Here is a 15092-nt window from a genome sequence, read left to right as displayed (position 1 = left end):
CCTTCCGAATGCACATCCAGCATGAACATCAGGGTATGTGGGAAGTCAGATCACTGGCCCATCAGTTTTGTCTCCTTACAGACTAGGGTTTCAGGAAGGGGTTTTCCCCCTACCTGCAGAAGCTGGGGATTGATCCTGGGAACTTGTACACCCCAAGCAGATACTCCCCCACTGAGGTATGCCCTTTCTCCTCTTCCCCAAGGCCCCTGCCCTGAAGGGTTCGTTGCACCCCAGTACTGCCCAGCTGAAAATAGCAGAGCTGATCTGGGTGGGGAGCCAGTGCACACCCACCCTCAGGTGTTTTGAGAATACAACTCCCAGAATCCCTGTCCACTGGCCATGCTGCGAGGGGCTGATGGGAGCTGGAGTCCAACAACTGATTCTCCAGCCCTGGAATAGACAGCATGCAGAATCAAACGTATGGCTCACGTTTTTGGAGCTAGTGAGAAATCTTTGCCTGTTTTCATTTCAGTGCACCGTAAACTACTTGAATATCACTGAATATCGTGATTTATCATTTAATCTAGCACAGGAGCGGTGAACTTGTTGCTCTCTGGGTGTTGTCGGGCTCCAACTCCCATCAGCCCCAGCCATCATGGTCAATGGTCAGGCATAACAGGAGCCTGGCAACATCTGGAGGGCCCCTGGTTGCTCAACCAATTTGATTTGAATTAATTTTATAATGAAATGATTTTAGAATGTTGTATTATTTTATTGTTAGCCGCCCTGAGCCCGGCTTCGGCTGCGGAGGGCAGGATATAAATAAAAAAATATTGTTATTATTATTATTAACCCTAGTGTACAGAGGCTGGCAACTGCTCTCCAGAGTCTGAGAAGCCTTGTCCCTTGGGGGTGCCAGGGACCTTCTGCAAGCAAAATGCGTGCTCCCTCGTGGGCTGGCAGCCCATTCCCAGCTCTCTTGTGAAGGCTCAGTAGGATTAAAAGTGGAAAGCGACAGCTCTGGGAACAATTAACCCATAGGAAATGACTCGCCTTGACATGCAGCCGGGCATCTGTTTCAAACTCCACGCTGAGCTGCAGCTTCTCAACATCTCTTGGGTAATAGGTCTTTGCCTTCCTGGTCAGAAATCCTCGCACTCCCAGCTCAGTCTCATTCAGGCTGCCCAAGGTGTAGCTGGGGAAGTCAGGCGGGTAGAAGCACCAGGGTACCCCCCTCGTGCTGCCTGAAGGCCAGTCACCATCGACAAAGCAGCATCCCCGGGCCTCGCACAGCTCCCGCGTCACGACTGTGCTTCTCTCCGGGAAACAGTCAAAGCGGAGGCTTTCTGGGATGGAGACGCACTTGGTCAGGGGTGGCGTTCCATGCTGACCCCACCAGATCTGCCCGAGAACCCAGACGGTCACCCCGCTAAGCATGGCAGCCACCGTCAGGAGGCCGCCACCCAGCCACCAAGCGGACAACTTCTGATGACACAACGGTTTCCCATCAGCGGCCTCCTCTCCGGATTCTGTGATCTGGGGGACGTCTGCCGTCAGCTTCTGATAGGACTTCATTTTCTGCGTGCTGGATGAGGAAGGAGAAAGGAAGAAGAAACCCACTGTGACAATATTTCTCTTATTCGCAACCACAGGAACTGAAGAAATAAGCGCAGAATGTTATCTACCGCCACCCCAGTAACTTTGACATTAGACTACTGCGATGCACTGTACAAGAGACGGCCTTTGAAGACTATTCAGAAAGTTCACACAGCCAAAAGTGCAGCTGTGGAACTGTTGACTGGATCAATAAAACTGAGTACATCTTGCCAGTTTTTAAACAGCTTCCCTGACTGCCAGCATCTTTCAAAAGCCTGGAACCTGAACATGAGCCTATAAAGCTGTTTAAGATCTTTAATTCCAAGTGTGGTTTTTAGGCTTTAAAACAAGGATGGGAAATCTGTGAACCTCCAAACATTATCTGACTCCAACTCCCATCAGCCCCAGCCAGTGTGGTCAATGCACAGGGATGATGGGAGTTGTAGTACAACAAAATTTCTGGAGGAGTACAGGTTCCCTATTCCTGCTATAGTAACTGACACAAAGAAAGTAGGAAATTAAGTAGAGTGTCCTAAGAAGCAGTTTTGGTATGTGTGGTTTTTAACTAAGATCTAGAGTTACAGGTGAGAAATGAGGTGGTCACATTCACTGACAATATTCAATTGTTCAGGAAAAAGCTCCAAAAGGACTTTTCCAAACTGAGTGAATGGGTGGTAAAAACATGAATGCCAAGCAATGTAAACACATGTAAGGTGCGGCATGTCAGGACAAAAGAAATTAATTTCACATATAAGATCTAAACTATCAGTGACTGACCAGGAATGAGATGGGCCATTGGCCTGCTTATGTCCTTAATAGCATCTCAATGCCCTACTTGGTTTTACCAGTCTTGAGGGCAGCAGCTTTAAAAAGCAACATATACACACATGTCAAACAACCTTGCAGTCACCCTGTGCTTCCTTATTTACTGCAGCTAGGCTTACCTCTTGGGAGAGCTAAAACAAATCCACCTCCATGTGTTTGCGCTTGATAATAGTAACAGCAGGAAGGAATAAAGCCTTCTGTCTTGCAACTGTTGGATGGCACTACCGCAAACCTCCTAGAATAAGCTCTTGTATTTGTTTTCAGCAGAATATTTTTTGAGTCTGCTCCCAGGAACACCATGAGCTGGATTCCATGGCTTACATGCCTGGGCTGCATTCTTAGCTGTGGCAAACAGTAATGCTGTTTGCTTTTTAGAGGTTGGGTTGTTTTTTGTTGTGCAACAATTGTTAATTATTCCTGCCTGTTTTTTTAAAAAAAGTTTTTATTTGAAACATGTGTTTTTATTTTTTGTGTGTGCACTGCCTGGAGACCGCCTGGTATTTAGGAAACAGCAACAAAATTGATGATGGTGATGATAAGTAAAAGCCTGCCTACTAACAGAACAATTTGTAAGTGTCCTTTACTTTCAGCAGAAGCAAGTAACCTGAGGTTACTTCTGAGTAGACCTGCACTGGCTGTGCTTTAAGTTTCATAGAATTTGCCCCCCCCCCAAAGTACATACAGGGCCACACAGAAAAGCCATTATTGCAAGGTGCAAAATTCAGCACTATCACTCTAGGGCAGAACTTGCTACCTTTCCCCCAATCAGGGCTCTTGAACATACTCTGTCTGTTTTTCAGGCGTTGTTCTATCACACACACACCCCTTTGATTTATTTGAGCTCACTGCAGAGAAAAAGAAAGCGAAAGTGTTTTCGTGCTTTCCTACTGTGGCAAAAATCCAAAACGATTGTTTTAAAAGCTTTTTTAGAGGAAGAATTCAAATATGCAGACATCCCAAATCAATCTGATTTAATAAAATGAAACAAACATAACATAAATGAACGGGGGGCAGTGTCTGTTATACCGCAAAGAAAAGGGTACTGAGCAACCTTAAAAGACTGGCAGAACTAGTTTACGTCTAAAAAGAGTTGTATAAGACTATACTGCTATTGTGAAAGAACAAATAAGAGACCCCTTCATTAGATCTATGAATTGCTATTCTCACTTGGCAGATTTTACACAGAATTGTAGAGCTGGAAACGACCCCAAGGGCCATCTAGCCCAACCCCCTGCAATGCAGGAATCTCAACTCAAGCATCCATGACAGATGGCCACTCAAGCTCTGCTTAAAAACCTCCAAGGAAGGAGAGTCCACCACCTCCAGAGGGAGTCTTACTGTCAGAAAGTTCTTCCTAGCATTTAGTCAGAATCTCCATACTTCTCTGTTTGGATCCCACCCTCCAAAGCAGCAGAAAAAAAGGTTTCTCCATTTTCCATGTGACATCCCTTTAGATATTTGAAGATGGCTCTCATATCTCCTCTTGACCCAACTCCATCAACTGTTCCTCATATGGCTTGATTCTCTGGCCCTTTATCATCTTGGTCACCCCCCTCTGCACACATACCAGCTTGTCAATATCCTTCTTAAACTATCGTGCCCAGAACTGGACAAAGGACTCCAGGTGGCGGTTTGACCATAACTTGTGCACACAAAGAAAAATGTTGCAAACAGCAGGCTGATTTGTAATAATAATAATAATAGGTCCCCCCAACAAAATTTAAAATTCGTCTTTGTAATTCGGAATTTATGTGATATGATTTAATTTGATGTGATTGGCCAGTTAATAAAAATTATTTAATAATAATAATAATAATAATAATTTATACCCAGCCCATCTGGCTGGGTTTCCCCAGCCACTCTGGGCGGCTTCCAACAGAATATTAAAATACAATAGTCTATTAAGCATTAAAAAAATCCCCTAAGCAGGGCTGCCTTCAGATGTCTTCGAAAAGTCTGGTAGTTTCTCTTTGATATCCAGTGGGAGGGCGGGTGCCACTACCGAGAAGGCCCTCTGCCTGGTTCCCTGTAACTTGGCTTCTCGCAGCGAGGGAACCGCCAGAAGGCCCTTGGAGCTGGACCTCAGTGTCTGGGCAGATTGATGGGGGTGGAGACGCTCCTTCAGGTATACTGGACCGAAGCCGTTTAGGGCTTTAAAGGTCAGCACCAACACTTTCAATTGTGCTCGGAAATGTACTGGGAGTTAGTGTAGGTCTTTCACTGTAATTGACAGCAGCACTACAATAGCTCTGGCAATTACTATTATTTTGGCCATCTGTTATGGATGCCCTAGCTGAGACCCCTGCATTGCGGGGGTGGGGTGGGGTTGAAGCTTGGATTCCCTTCCAACTCTACAATTCTATGGTAATATTGTATCTGATGTGGTTTCTAACCCCGCCCCCGAAACACCAGTCTCTTCTTCCCCCTCCCCTCCACTTCAACAGAAACAAAACCATCAGGAAACACATGCGCTTTGCCGACAGAGACCACCCAGCTCCATTCACCCGCTTTTCCCGCGCTTCCTTCCCCCCGCATGAATGAACATTCCTCAGTGGGCGGGACTACGCCAAGTACGGCGGGTGGGTGGGAGCGAGGAAGGAAGAGCCGGGAGGAGGAGGAGGGAGAGAGAGAAGCAGGAGCGAGAGGGCGTGGCTTTGGCTCCCTTGCCCCGCCCCAGGCTCGCTGACGTCTGCCGTGGCGAGGCTCGGGTGACAACCCGTCCCCGGAAAACGGCCCGAGCCCCGATTGGCCGGGCGGCTCGAGAGGGAGGAGGAGCTTCGGCGCGCGCTTGTTGCTGCCGCTGTTCTCCCTCCCGGCTTCCCCTCCCCTCCCTCCCTCCCGTCCCCAATGGGGGCGGGGAGGAGAACTTGACTTTCACTCACTCGCGGCACGCGCGCGCCAGGGAGAGGAGGCCAGAGCGAGGCCGCTGCGCTGAGGGGAGGCGAGGCGCGAGCCCGGCCGGCCGTTGCGAGGCCCCTTCGCCAGTTTTCGCCTCACGCTTCTCTGTCCGGCGGGTAGAAGGGGGGGGGGAGAGTAGCCGCGGGTGCGCGCGCGCGCTCCCGCCCTCCCGCCCGCCTAGTCCAAGGTAAGGCAAGCGAGCGACTGACTGACTGGCGTAGCGGCGGTTGGCGGCGGCGCGGCTTTGTTGTTTCGTGAGGGGAAGAAAAACAGAGGCGAATTCGGTTGGACCGCTGAGGGGACGGAGGGAGGTCCGGGATTGGGCCGCGCGCTGGGCCGGCTCGCGCATGCGCCGCCTTGTGGAAGGGAGGGGGAGGAGCCTAGATGGGAGGGGTCAGAGAGAGAGAGGGAAAAGGCTAAAGGGAGGAATTTGCTGAGTCATTGCTGGAGCCAAGCACGTGGTGGCAAAATAAAGTCTGCCACGCCGTATCTATCTATGTAGGTATGAAGTTCTCTCTCCCCTCTTCCCTGCTCCTGTGTGGATCAGAGTTCGTTTGACTTTTAGAGGGCATCTGAAGGCAGCCCTGTTTAGGGAAGCTTTAATGTTTAATAGGTTATTGTATTTTAATATTGCGTTGGAAGCTGCCCAGTGTGGCTGGGGAAATGCAGCCAGATGGGCGGGGTATAAATAATAAATTATTATTTTATTTTGGGAGGGGAAGCTGGTCCATTAGTACGGGGACGCTGCTTGTCACCTTCAGCCCACCACCCCGCCTCGCTCTCACCCCACTTGCTTCTTTGCAACTAACCATCACGGGGAGCTCACCCCTCCTCCTCAGAATGATATAGCGTTTTTATCCTGCCCCTTCAACATAGGTTTATGTTCACAGGTGGCTAGCAGATTAGTAACAAACTAAACAGTTTATTCATGATGATGAATAAACAAAGCACACATACTAAAGTTGGGATAGCTTAGTCAGTGGAGCATGTGACTCTTAATCTCAGGGTTGTGGGTTTGAGACCCTTGTTGGGCAAAAGATTCCTTCCTTGCAGGGGGGTTGGACTAGATGATCTTTGTGGTCCTTTACAACTCTACAATTATGTGATTCTACGAGGCTAATTGGGATGCGGGTGGTGCTGTGGGTTAAACCACTGTGCCTCTTGGGCTTGCTGATAGAAAGGTTGTGGTTTGAATCCCCATGACGGGGTGAGCTCTCGTTGTTCAGTCCCAGCTCCTGCCAACCTAGCAGTTCGAAAGCACGTCAAAGTGCAAGTAGATAAATAGGTACCACTCTGGTGGGAAGGCAAACGGCGTTTCCATGCGCTGCTCTGGTTTCTCCAGAAGTGGCTTAGTCATGCTGGCCACATGACCCGAAAAAACTGTCTGCGGAAGTGGACAAATGCCAGCTACCTCAGCCTTTAAAGTGAGATGAGCGCTGCAACCCCAGAGTTGTTCACGACTGGACTTAATTGTCAGGGGTCCCTTTACCCTTTACCTTTTATGAAGCTAATACAGCAAATTCAACCAACAAACTTAAACAGCAGCAACCAATACAAATAAATTGTAAAATTGAACTGCTCTAAGTTAATGAATGCTTACATTAGCAGCTCTTAAAAGCCTCGTGAAATTGAAATAATGACTATAATTTCAATGGAAATACATTTTGTCGTGAAGAACAATGTGGCCAGGTGACCTTTCTGCTGCTCAGCTGCTAATGTTAATGGGCACCTTCAATACTTTCCTTTGTCTTCCTTCTTATGATTTCTTCTTTGCATTGTACCTGAATGGGACAGACTTTCAAATACATGACTCTTCAGATACAGAGGACTGTCCTCTGTGAAGGAGGACACATAGTCACTGTAGCCTGTAAGGCTATTTTATGCTCCCCAAATGTTGCTGCTTTTCAAACTGGCATACGGTAAAGTATCTATATAAAAGTATTTATTGCACACCAGAGCAGTTAAAGAAGCCAGAAGGCAAGACTTTATCTCTGTTATATTATTCACTGTAATAATATGTTCTATTTCATTTGTCTCCCAACTGCACTTGAAGAAGCTAAGGATAACATACACACAGCCATGCCTGCCCCCCGCTCTGAACCTCCAAATTTTGCAACAACCCTGGTGCTTATCAAAAGGAGAGTGACAAAAATTGGGAAGGGCATTGAGACAAGATCCTGTAAGGAAAGGGTAAAGCAGTTTAGAAAAACAATAATAATTATATTTGTATACTGCCCTTCATCCAAAGATCAGAGGGCAGTTCACAACATCAAAATACAAAACAAGAACACAATAAAATGTTCAGCCAGTAGAAGATATTATGAAGAGGTATCTGACAGCCTTCTTAAGATATTGGAAAGCTGTCAAACAGATCACAAAGCAAAGGATGTGGATTAACTTCTTGGCCACACAAGCTGTTTGATAGTTGAATAGATGGCTTGCAATGTGGCAGACTGTCTATTACAAGATTTTACACAGAGGCTGGGTGGTCGATCACCTATCAGGGATGCTGTATCAGTGACTTTACTGCACCAGCAGGGGCTTGGACTGGATGATCTTTGACACCCCTTCCGATGCATATTTTTGGCATAGAGAATGGTCCATGGTCATCAGGGAGCTTCCTGGCTTAATGGGGAACTGACCTATGCCCACCTGGTCCTAGCTTGTCACACTAACCGCTACACCATACATACAATATTCTGTATAAAATACTTATTAACTACAACTACCACATTGTAGAATTGCATAGACAGCCTGCATATATGATGCTCTTGATCTCTTAGGTAAAACCACAAATGTCACACCAGCTCAGATACCGCTTTCACTGCCTACCCCTACATGTTTACATGAATCATTTTGTGGTTCAGAGACACCATAAAAGGGGGCAAAGGGAGAAACCCTATTATCTTCCAACTTACAGATGTCTCTGTAGGGCACATGGAGGTGATACATAGGTTATTTCAAGCAAATAGCTAGTTTTATGCCTGTGTGATATATGTGTGCGCGTGTAGAAGCTTGTGAGAGCAGACCTACCTATCTAAAGCATTAGATAGATTAGATTTCCTGACACCTTAAAAGTGCAACACTTAGTGGCATGTGAAATGTCTCCCCTCTATTGGCAGGTTGTGAACATCCACAGGTACATGTTTGTAAGCAGTGGTGCACCTGTTTGCATTTCATGGCCTCTTGGCCCCACCGTTTACAAAAACTTAGTTTGTTCATAGCCATGTGCCCGTGTGGCTATATTTTATATATGCACCGTGTAATCTTATAACTTATACAATGAACTGGATTCTGGTCTATGAAATTACTCTATTTCTGATGTTTAGAGCTGAGCTTATGTAGCCAAAAAGACACTGTTCATGCACGGGGTGGGTGTGTGGGTGTGTGCGCGCGCGCGCATCACAGCTGAGTAGGGGTAAACCCCGGACCCATCCATCAGAGTCTATGTTTCCTCTTTGGTGGGGTTATGGAAGGAGCATATCACATGGCAACGTTTTGTTGCAGGTGCCATTTGTGCTGCAATTACAGTGGTACCTCGGGTTACATACGCTTCAGGTTACAGACTCCGCTAACCCAGAAATAGTTCTTCAGGTTAAGAACTTTGCTTCAGGATGAGAACAGAAATTGTGCTCCGGCGGCGTGGCAGCAGCAAGAGGCCCCATTAGCTAAAGTGGTGCTTCAGGTTTCAGGTTAAATACGGACCTCCGGAACGAATTAAGTACTTAACCCGAGGTACCACTGTACAGGTAACTCGCAATTTAAGTGCATTTCACTTTAAGCACTTGGCATATATATGCACACCGGGGGGGGGGGGACTTTGGCAATCCCACCCTCCATTGCACCCAGTGTGTTTTGACTATACACGATTTTGGCTTCACTCGTTCTCCACGGATTGTAACCCCGGCATAAATTGAGAGTATATTGATAATCCAAAACCACTCTTTTTGCAACAAATTAACAGGGTTACATTTCTGGATACTTTTCTGTTTGATGAGTATGTGAGCAGGAATTTATATATTCTTGTTTGCTACTAGTGGAATCTGCCCGATGCCCCCGAGTCCAATATTGTTAAAACCAAGGAAACTCCTGGTTTCATGTCTCACTGCAGCCCTCCAATCAATTCAGTTCATCAGTCTCACTTTCAGTAGTGAGGGGAATAACCATACCAACCTGCCTTATGGGAAGGCTGAGAATGATGCATATGTGAAGGGCTGGGGGAGTTATATTGGAATTTATTTAGTGCCAGAGGAGCTGTGACATTCACAACTTGCTGCATAGGTTGCACATGCATGAGCAGTTGTGCGATGTGGGTAGGTTGGTATGAAATCTATTCTGGACTTTCTTATAGTAAGTTTAAATGTTGTTTTGTTTTTCACGGATGAATGTGTAATTGTACTTTAGGAGTAGAATGAGCTCCAGTACTCTGCTTGCGGTCGGGGAGGTTTGGCTTTGGGTTCGAGGAATTTCAGCCTTGCCGAATGAGTTAACTCCTTTTAGGGACTCTGGATATGAGGTGCCTCTGAGTCATTGTGCTCTTTGCACTTTCAGTGGTAGCATGCATGCATCCTGGCCAGCTAACTTCAGATGAGTCCATTCAGCAAAATCTAATCTCCATACGTCTTGATGGCATACGCAGCAGGCTTGGGTAGTTTGTGGGATGCATGCAACAGACACTGGTAGGGGGAAGTCGCTTGAACTGGGTTCTGCAGCAGTGGAATCCACCGTATTTTTCGCACCATAGGACGCACCGGACAATAGGACGCACCTTGTTTTAGAGGGGGGAGAACAAGAAAAAAAATCTCCCCCTCTCTGCCCAGCGCCCCTTCAGCGAAACGGCAGGCGGCGCTGCGCAGAGAGAGGGAGAATTTTCCCCCTCTTGTTTTCCCGCTCTAAAACAAGGTGCCGTTTAAGGTGCGTTCAGGCGGCTATGGCTTCTTTAGCCCCGCGCGCGCTCTCCCGGCTAGAGAGGTGATGCGCTGCTAAAGAGGCTCCTGCCATAGCCGCGCATTCCCCTCTCCAGCCAGGAGAGGGTCACGGGGGGCTGCTTTAGCCCCGCGCGCACTCTCCCGGCTGGAGAGGTGACGCCCGGCTATAGAGGCTCCTGCCATAGCCGCACGTCACCTCTCCAGCCGGGAGAGGGTTGCGGTGTTCTTCTTTAGCCCCGTGCGTGCTCTCCCGGCTGGAGAGGTGACGCGCGGATATAGAGGCTCCTGCCATAGCCGCGCGTCACCTCTCCAGCCGGGAGAGGGTCGCGGGGCTATGGCGTCTTCGCTCCATAGGACGCACTTTTTCCCCTTCAAAAATGAAGGGGAAATGTGTGTGCGTTTTTGAAGGGGAAAAAGTGCGTCCTATAGAGCAAAAAATACGGTATTGCAAAAGAAAAGGGAGTTTCGCTTTCTTCAAATCATTTAATCTCTGCAATCTGTGAACTACTGTGGACTGCTTTAATTGGTCATACCTTCTTATGACAGCTCATAGTTGAAATTCTCAACTAGGGAGTGTATCTTAATCATCTGTTCTCACAGGGCCACCAGGGAGACTTCCAAAAATCTCATGGGATTCAAATCAAAAGAATTCAATGAATACTGGCACAGTGAGGGCCAGTATAACTTGCCCATTGGTTTAATATTGGTACAGTATACTGCTTCCTTACTGGTTAGACAATGGGTGGGCAGTTAGTGACCTGAGAACTCCTTGCAGGCTCCTCTGCTGATTTCTCCCAAGCCAAGACACAGGCTCAGGGCTCTCCACTCTCCAGTGTGAGCATAGCCTTTGCCAGAGTTTTTGCCTCTTGTGCACTTTCGCTTATGCACCCTGATAAATTAACATGCGTAAGATAAGGGGAGAACAAAACCAAAGCATCTGTTGCTGCTCTTGTGGCAGAGAAGGGGATTAAAGAGCCCTTTCCCTGTGTCTTGCTCCTAAAGGAAAGCATCTCTATGGGAAGTAAACATGGCTGGCATTGTAATTTTTGGTCAGGTCAGCTTATGATCCCCATTACGGCTTTGAGAGGGAACTAGCTAGAAGAGCAACCATTATTTGTCATGTGTAGACACGATTAAGCATAGAGTTGTTTTAGGTCCACTGAATAACAGCTCTCCATGCTTTTCAAAGTCTCAAAGTTTCAAAAATGGAGCTGCTGTTTGAGAATCATAATAGGATATGTGGAGTCCAGAATACAGGCCGGAGTATCTCGTATGAGAGGGAGGATAGACTGCCGTGGGGGGGGGAGAGAATGCTCTTTTTTAAAAAAAAGTTAGGAAAGAAGTAGAAGTTTGGGGAGGGAGAACTTTCTGTGAATTCCACCATATTTCATTTAGACCAGGTTGCCTTCCTGATGTTCGTGGACATCCACAGGTTCTCCGTCTCTTGCTTTAGATAATAGAGTGTCCAATAAGTCTGGCACTCTGCTGTGACTAGAAACTTGGCTGTGCACTAAGAAAGATGGTGGGGAAATGGAAAGCAACCTCTGGGTTGAGAGCATTCCCCTGACAAGAGACCAAAGTCTGTTGTGAAGAGCAGCAGGCACATTTTGCACTTTCAGCCAGATGCCAGGATGGTGGTGCCTGACGTCTCCACCATGTGGAGGTGCACGCCTGGGGATCATTTGATCTTGACTTGTTTTCACACACTAGCAACACATCTGTAGAATTCTATCCATTACATCTTATCTGCACAATCAGAATGAATTTCAGGAACCAAAAAGTCGTACAGTGGCTCCTTGGGTTAAGAACTTAATTCGTTCTGGAGGTCCGTTCTCAACCTGAAACTGTTCTTAACCTGAGGTACCACTTTAGCTAATGGGGCATCCTGCTGCCGCAGCGACGCTGACACACGATTTCTGTTCTCATCCTGAAGCAAAGTTCTTAACCTGAGGTACTATTTCTGGGTTAATGGAGTCTGTAACCTGAGGTGTCTGTAACCTGAAGCATCTGTAACCCGAGGTACCACTGTATCGAAAAATATAACTTTCAAGCCGTTCGGCCCAAAAATGGCAACCAGGCATTCTGTTTTGGCAACTGTAACCTTGGTTTAAGGCGCTGTTCGGCGCCTAGCTTATATATCTGAGTTTCTAACACTGGAAGAGGGATGGGAAGGGTTTCTAAAGGCACCCATTGGGTTATCTTGGCAAGCCAAAAGTCTTTCAACTTCAACCCCATCACCTATAAAATGGTGCTACACATGCTTTACTTTACTTTACATGTAAGCAGAACCCTGCAGGATCACACTAGGCATCTGTTTAGGCCAGAATCATGCTTCCCGTGGCATTCATTTGGATGTACCTCAGGAGCTCACAAGTAGCGCTCAAAGGCAGCAGCCGTCTCCCACTGTTGCCCCTAGCAACTGACATTCGGGGCACGCTTCCTCTGAACATGGAGGATCGAAATAACCACTGATAGTTGTTGATTGACGTATCCTCCACGAATGACCAAGGTAACTGCGTGAAGCACTTTAAGCACACGCACAAAAAGCACAACCTGCGCTAACAATGCCAATTCGTTAGACGCTAGAGGAACTCCCCCTTCCCAGCTGTAGAACTGAGATGCTTCCAAACACAAAATCACTTCAAGCAATCGTTTCAAGCAATCCGAAACTTTCTCCTTCCTGTTTTCCAAAGCTGTTCCTCTTCTTTCAAAACTAAGCAAGGGGGAAACTATCTTAGGGGGAACGTCCTAAGAAAAGAGACCTTTGCAAATCAGGAATTAGCTAAGCAAGCAAAAATCCTTACGCCAAGGGCAGGCCGTAGAGGACCTCTATTATTTGGCTGCCTCTCACACGCGCGATTCTGATTCCCTTCAATCTCCTTGCTGGCTTCTTTTTATAATAAAAGGTTCTTGTAAGTAGATAAAGAAGCAGAAAATAGGGTATTCCATCCTCTTAAGGTGGAAAGTTGTGCCTCTTTTTGTGGATGGGATTCTGTTGTTTTGACACTGCAGCCCTGCTCAAACCACTAGCCCAGGCAGCCTGATGTGGTTTAGTATTTAATTCATTTACCTTGCTGCTTCTGCACCGGCAAAACCCGCAACTTGCTGGCCTGCTTGCTGTGTTTTCTTCCTTCCGTGTACAATCTGTAATGCAGCGAAGCCTTCCTTCTTGCAGTCACTTCCTAAACATGATGGGCACCCGTGTTACCCAATAGCAGTGCACAGTATCAGCAGAGCCGTAGGCAAGGGATAATTAACCCTATTTTGTACCTACAGAGAGACCAAATGAGCAAGTGGAAAAAGGGGGTTGCTGAAATCTGGACTTTGTCACAGATAAAATTGTTTTGGAACGGATTGCATCAGAAAAGCAAAGAGCTGAGCTGGGCTTTGTGAAATGGTTTAGTGGCTTCAGATCATTAACTTAGAAAGGGTCTCGGCAGCAGCGGTATTTCATAAGAGCAATGGTTCTAGAGATTGCATTATTTTCAGTTTTGCAGCCTTGGCTGTATTGAGAGTTTCATGGTGGTGGAAGAAACCACAGCTGCCCCCTCCACTTTATGGAAGCTATAAAAGATTAAGGGCTAGGAAACTGCATTATTAATGCTGCGTGGCAGCACATGCTGATGATATTTGCAGCATCTTCAAATGAACTCTTAGTGTGTTGTATTTCATGCTAGTGAGGTTTGCAGTAGTGATAACTTGTCTTGTGCCGCCTGAACTCACTCTCCAGTTCTTGTTGAGCTGTGAGTCTGCAAGGTGCTGACCATCAAACCTGGAGCAGCAGTTCTTCAGCGTCTGGAGAGCTCCTGGGGAAAGGCAGCTGAACTCTTTGGTGGTCAAGCATCTATGTTAAGTGAGGTTGCAAAGGCTTTAAAGCGGCAGTGCTCTGGGTTGGAGCCGCATATGGTGGCCCCAGTATTCCCTCTGCCTTTTCCATTGGGGACCCCCTGGAGAGCAAGGTGGTGGGTGAACTGATTCAGACTCATCAGCTGAAAAGCCTGGTCCGCACCTCTTGGAAGTATGATTGACAAACTCCCCTTCAAAAAGGTCCCCTTAGGCCAGAGGTCGGCAAAGTTTTTGTGGCTTGGGCCGGTTCACGGTCCCACAGATGCTCTGGTGGTCCGGAGAACGTGCAAACGCTCCTTCTGGCATGGAGGAGGCGTACGCAGCTTCCCATTGGCTGCAGGAGCTTCCTGCAGCCAATGGGAAGCTGCCCAGCATCGCAGAAGGCGGTCCCCGCTCTGTTTCATCCCGGTTTAGCGTGACGCACGGGAGTCAACCAAGCAGGCGGTGGAGGTCCCCAAGCAGGCGGCAGGGGTCGAGGGGTTGGTTAAACGACCCCCATGTGGCCCATGAGCCTTAGGTTGCCGACCCCTGCCTTAGACCAGTGTTTCCCAACCACTGTTCCGTGGCACACTAGTGTGCCGCGAGATGTTGCCTGGTGTGCCGCGGGAAAAATTAAAAAAATTGAAAGATTTTTTTTAAAGTCAAATTTTCGATTGGGGCGCCGTCACTAGATGACCCCTGGGGTTCCCTCCCTCCCTCCCGCTATGCGCCTCCCTCCTCCTCCTCCTCCTCCTCCGGGGAGGCCCTTCCTGGCTCTCGGCCAAGGCTTGGCGGCTGCCACTCACTCACTCGCTCGCCCACCCGTCCCTCCATCCCTGCACCTAGCCTCTCCCCCTCCGTCCCCGGCGCGGGGTCTGCCGGGATCCGTAGTCCCCTCGCCCTTGGGCTCCGCGCCCGCGCGGGGTGCGCAAACTACGTTTCCCAGCGTGGCCTGGCGAGCCGGGCGTTTTGTTTGAAGCGCTCTTCTCCCGGCCATGGAATGAGCGCAGCGGCGGCGGCCGGGCGGGCAGGGGCTCTTCCGCGCAGACCCCGCGCAGCCTGCCTGCGGCCCCGCGGAGA

General features: G+C 48.1%; 2 protein-coding genes across 4 annotated transcripts in view; one reads left to right on the top strand and one right to left on the bottom strand.

Moving 5' to 3' along the window:
• The window catches only part of LOC310693053 (lysosomal alpha-glucosidase-like), a 30536-nt gene extending 24913 nt beyond the window's left edge, over window positions 1-5623 (bottom strand). The window contains exons 1-2 of one of the 2 annotated variants that reach the window (XM_083474696.1): window positions 5244-5623; window positions 994-1525 (exon numbers count right to left, since the gene is read on the bottom strand). In XM_083474696.1, the coding sequence (XP_083330822.1) occupies window positions 994-1525; window positions 5244-5608 (897 nt within the window). In that variant the 5' untranslated portion in view covers window positions 5609-5623. The remainder of the gene's footprint in view (window positions 1-993; window positions 1526-5243) is intronic. The other variant, XM_083474697.1, reaches the window with a different exon arrangement.
• The window catches only part of MAFK (MAF bZIP transcription factor K), a 32551-nt gene continuing 22783 nt past the window's right edge, over window positions 5325-15092 (top strand). Inside the window, exon 1 of one of the 2 annotated variants that reach the window (XM_083474839.1) lies at window positions 5325-5446. The gene's annotated coding sequence lies outside the window, so the exon portion shown is untranslated. Of the gene's footprint in view, window positions 5447-5733; window positions 5758-15092 lie in introns of those variants that run through there. The other variant, XM_083474842.1, reaches the window with a different exon arrangement.

The sequence above is a fragment of the Podarcis liolepis genome (genome assembly GCF_965112155.1).
Source record: "Podarcis liolepis genome assembly, chromosome: 14".
Classification (NCBI taxonomy): domain Eukaryota; kingdom Metazoa; phylum Chordata; class Lepidosauria; order Squamata; family Lacertidae; genus Podarcis; species Podarcis liolepis.
The sequence above is the reverse complement of the archived record's forward strand: the minus strand, read 5'-3'. Positions and strand labels throughout refer to the sequence as shown.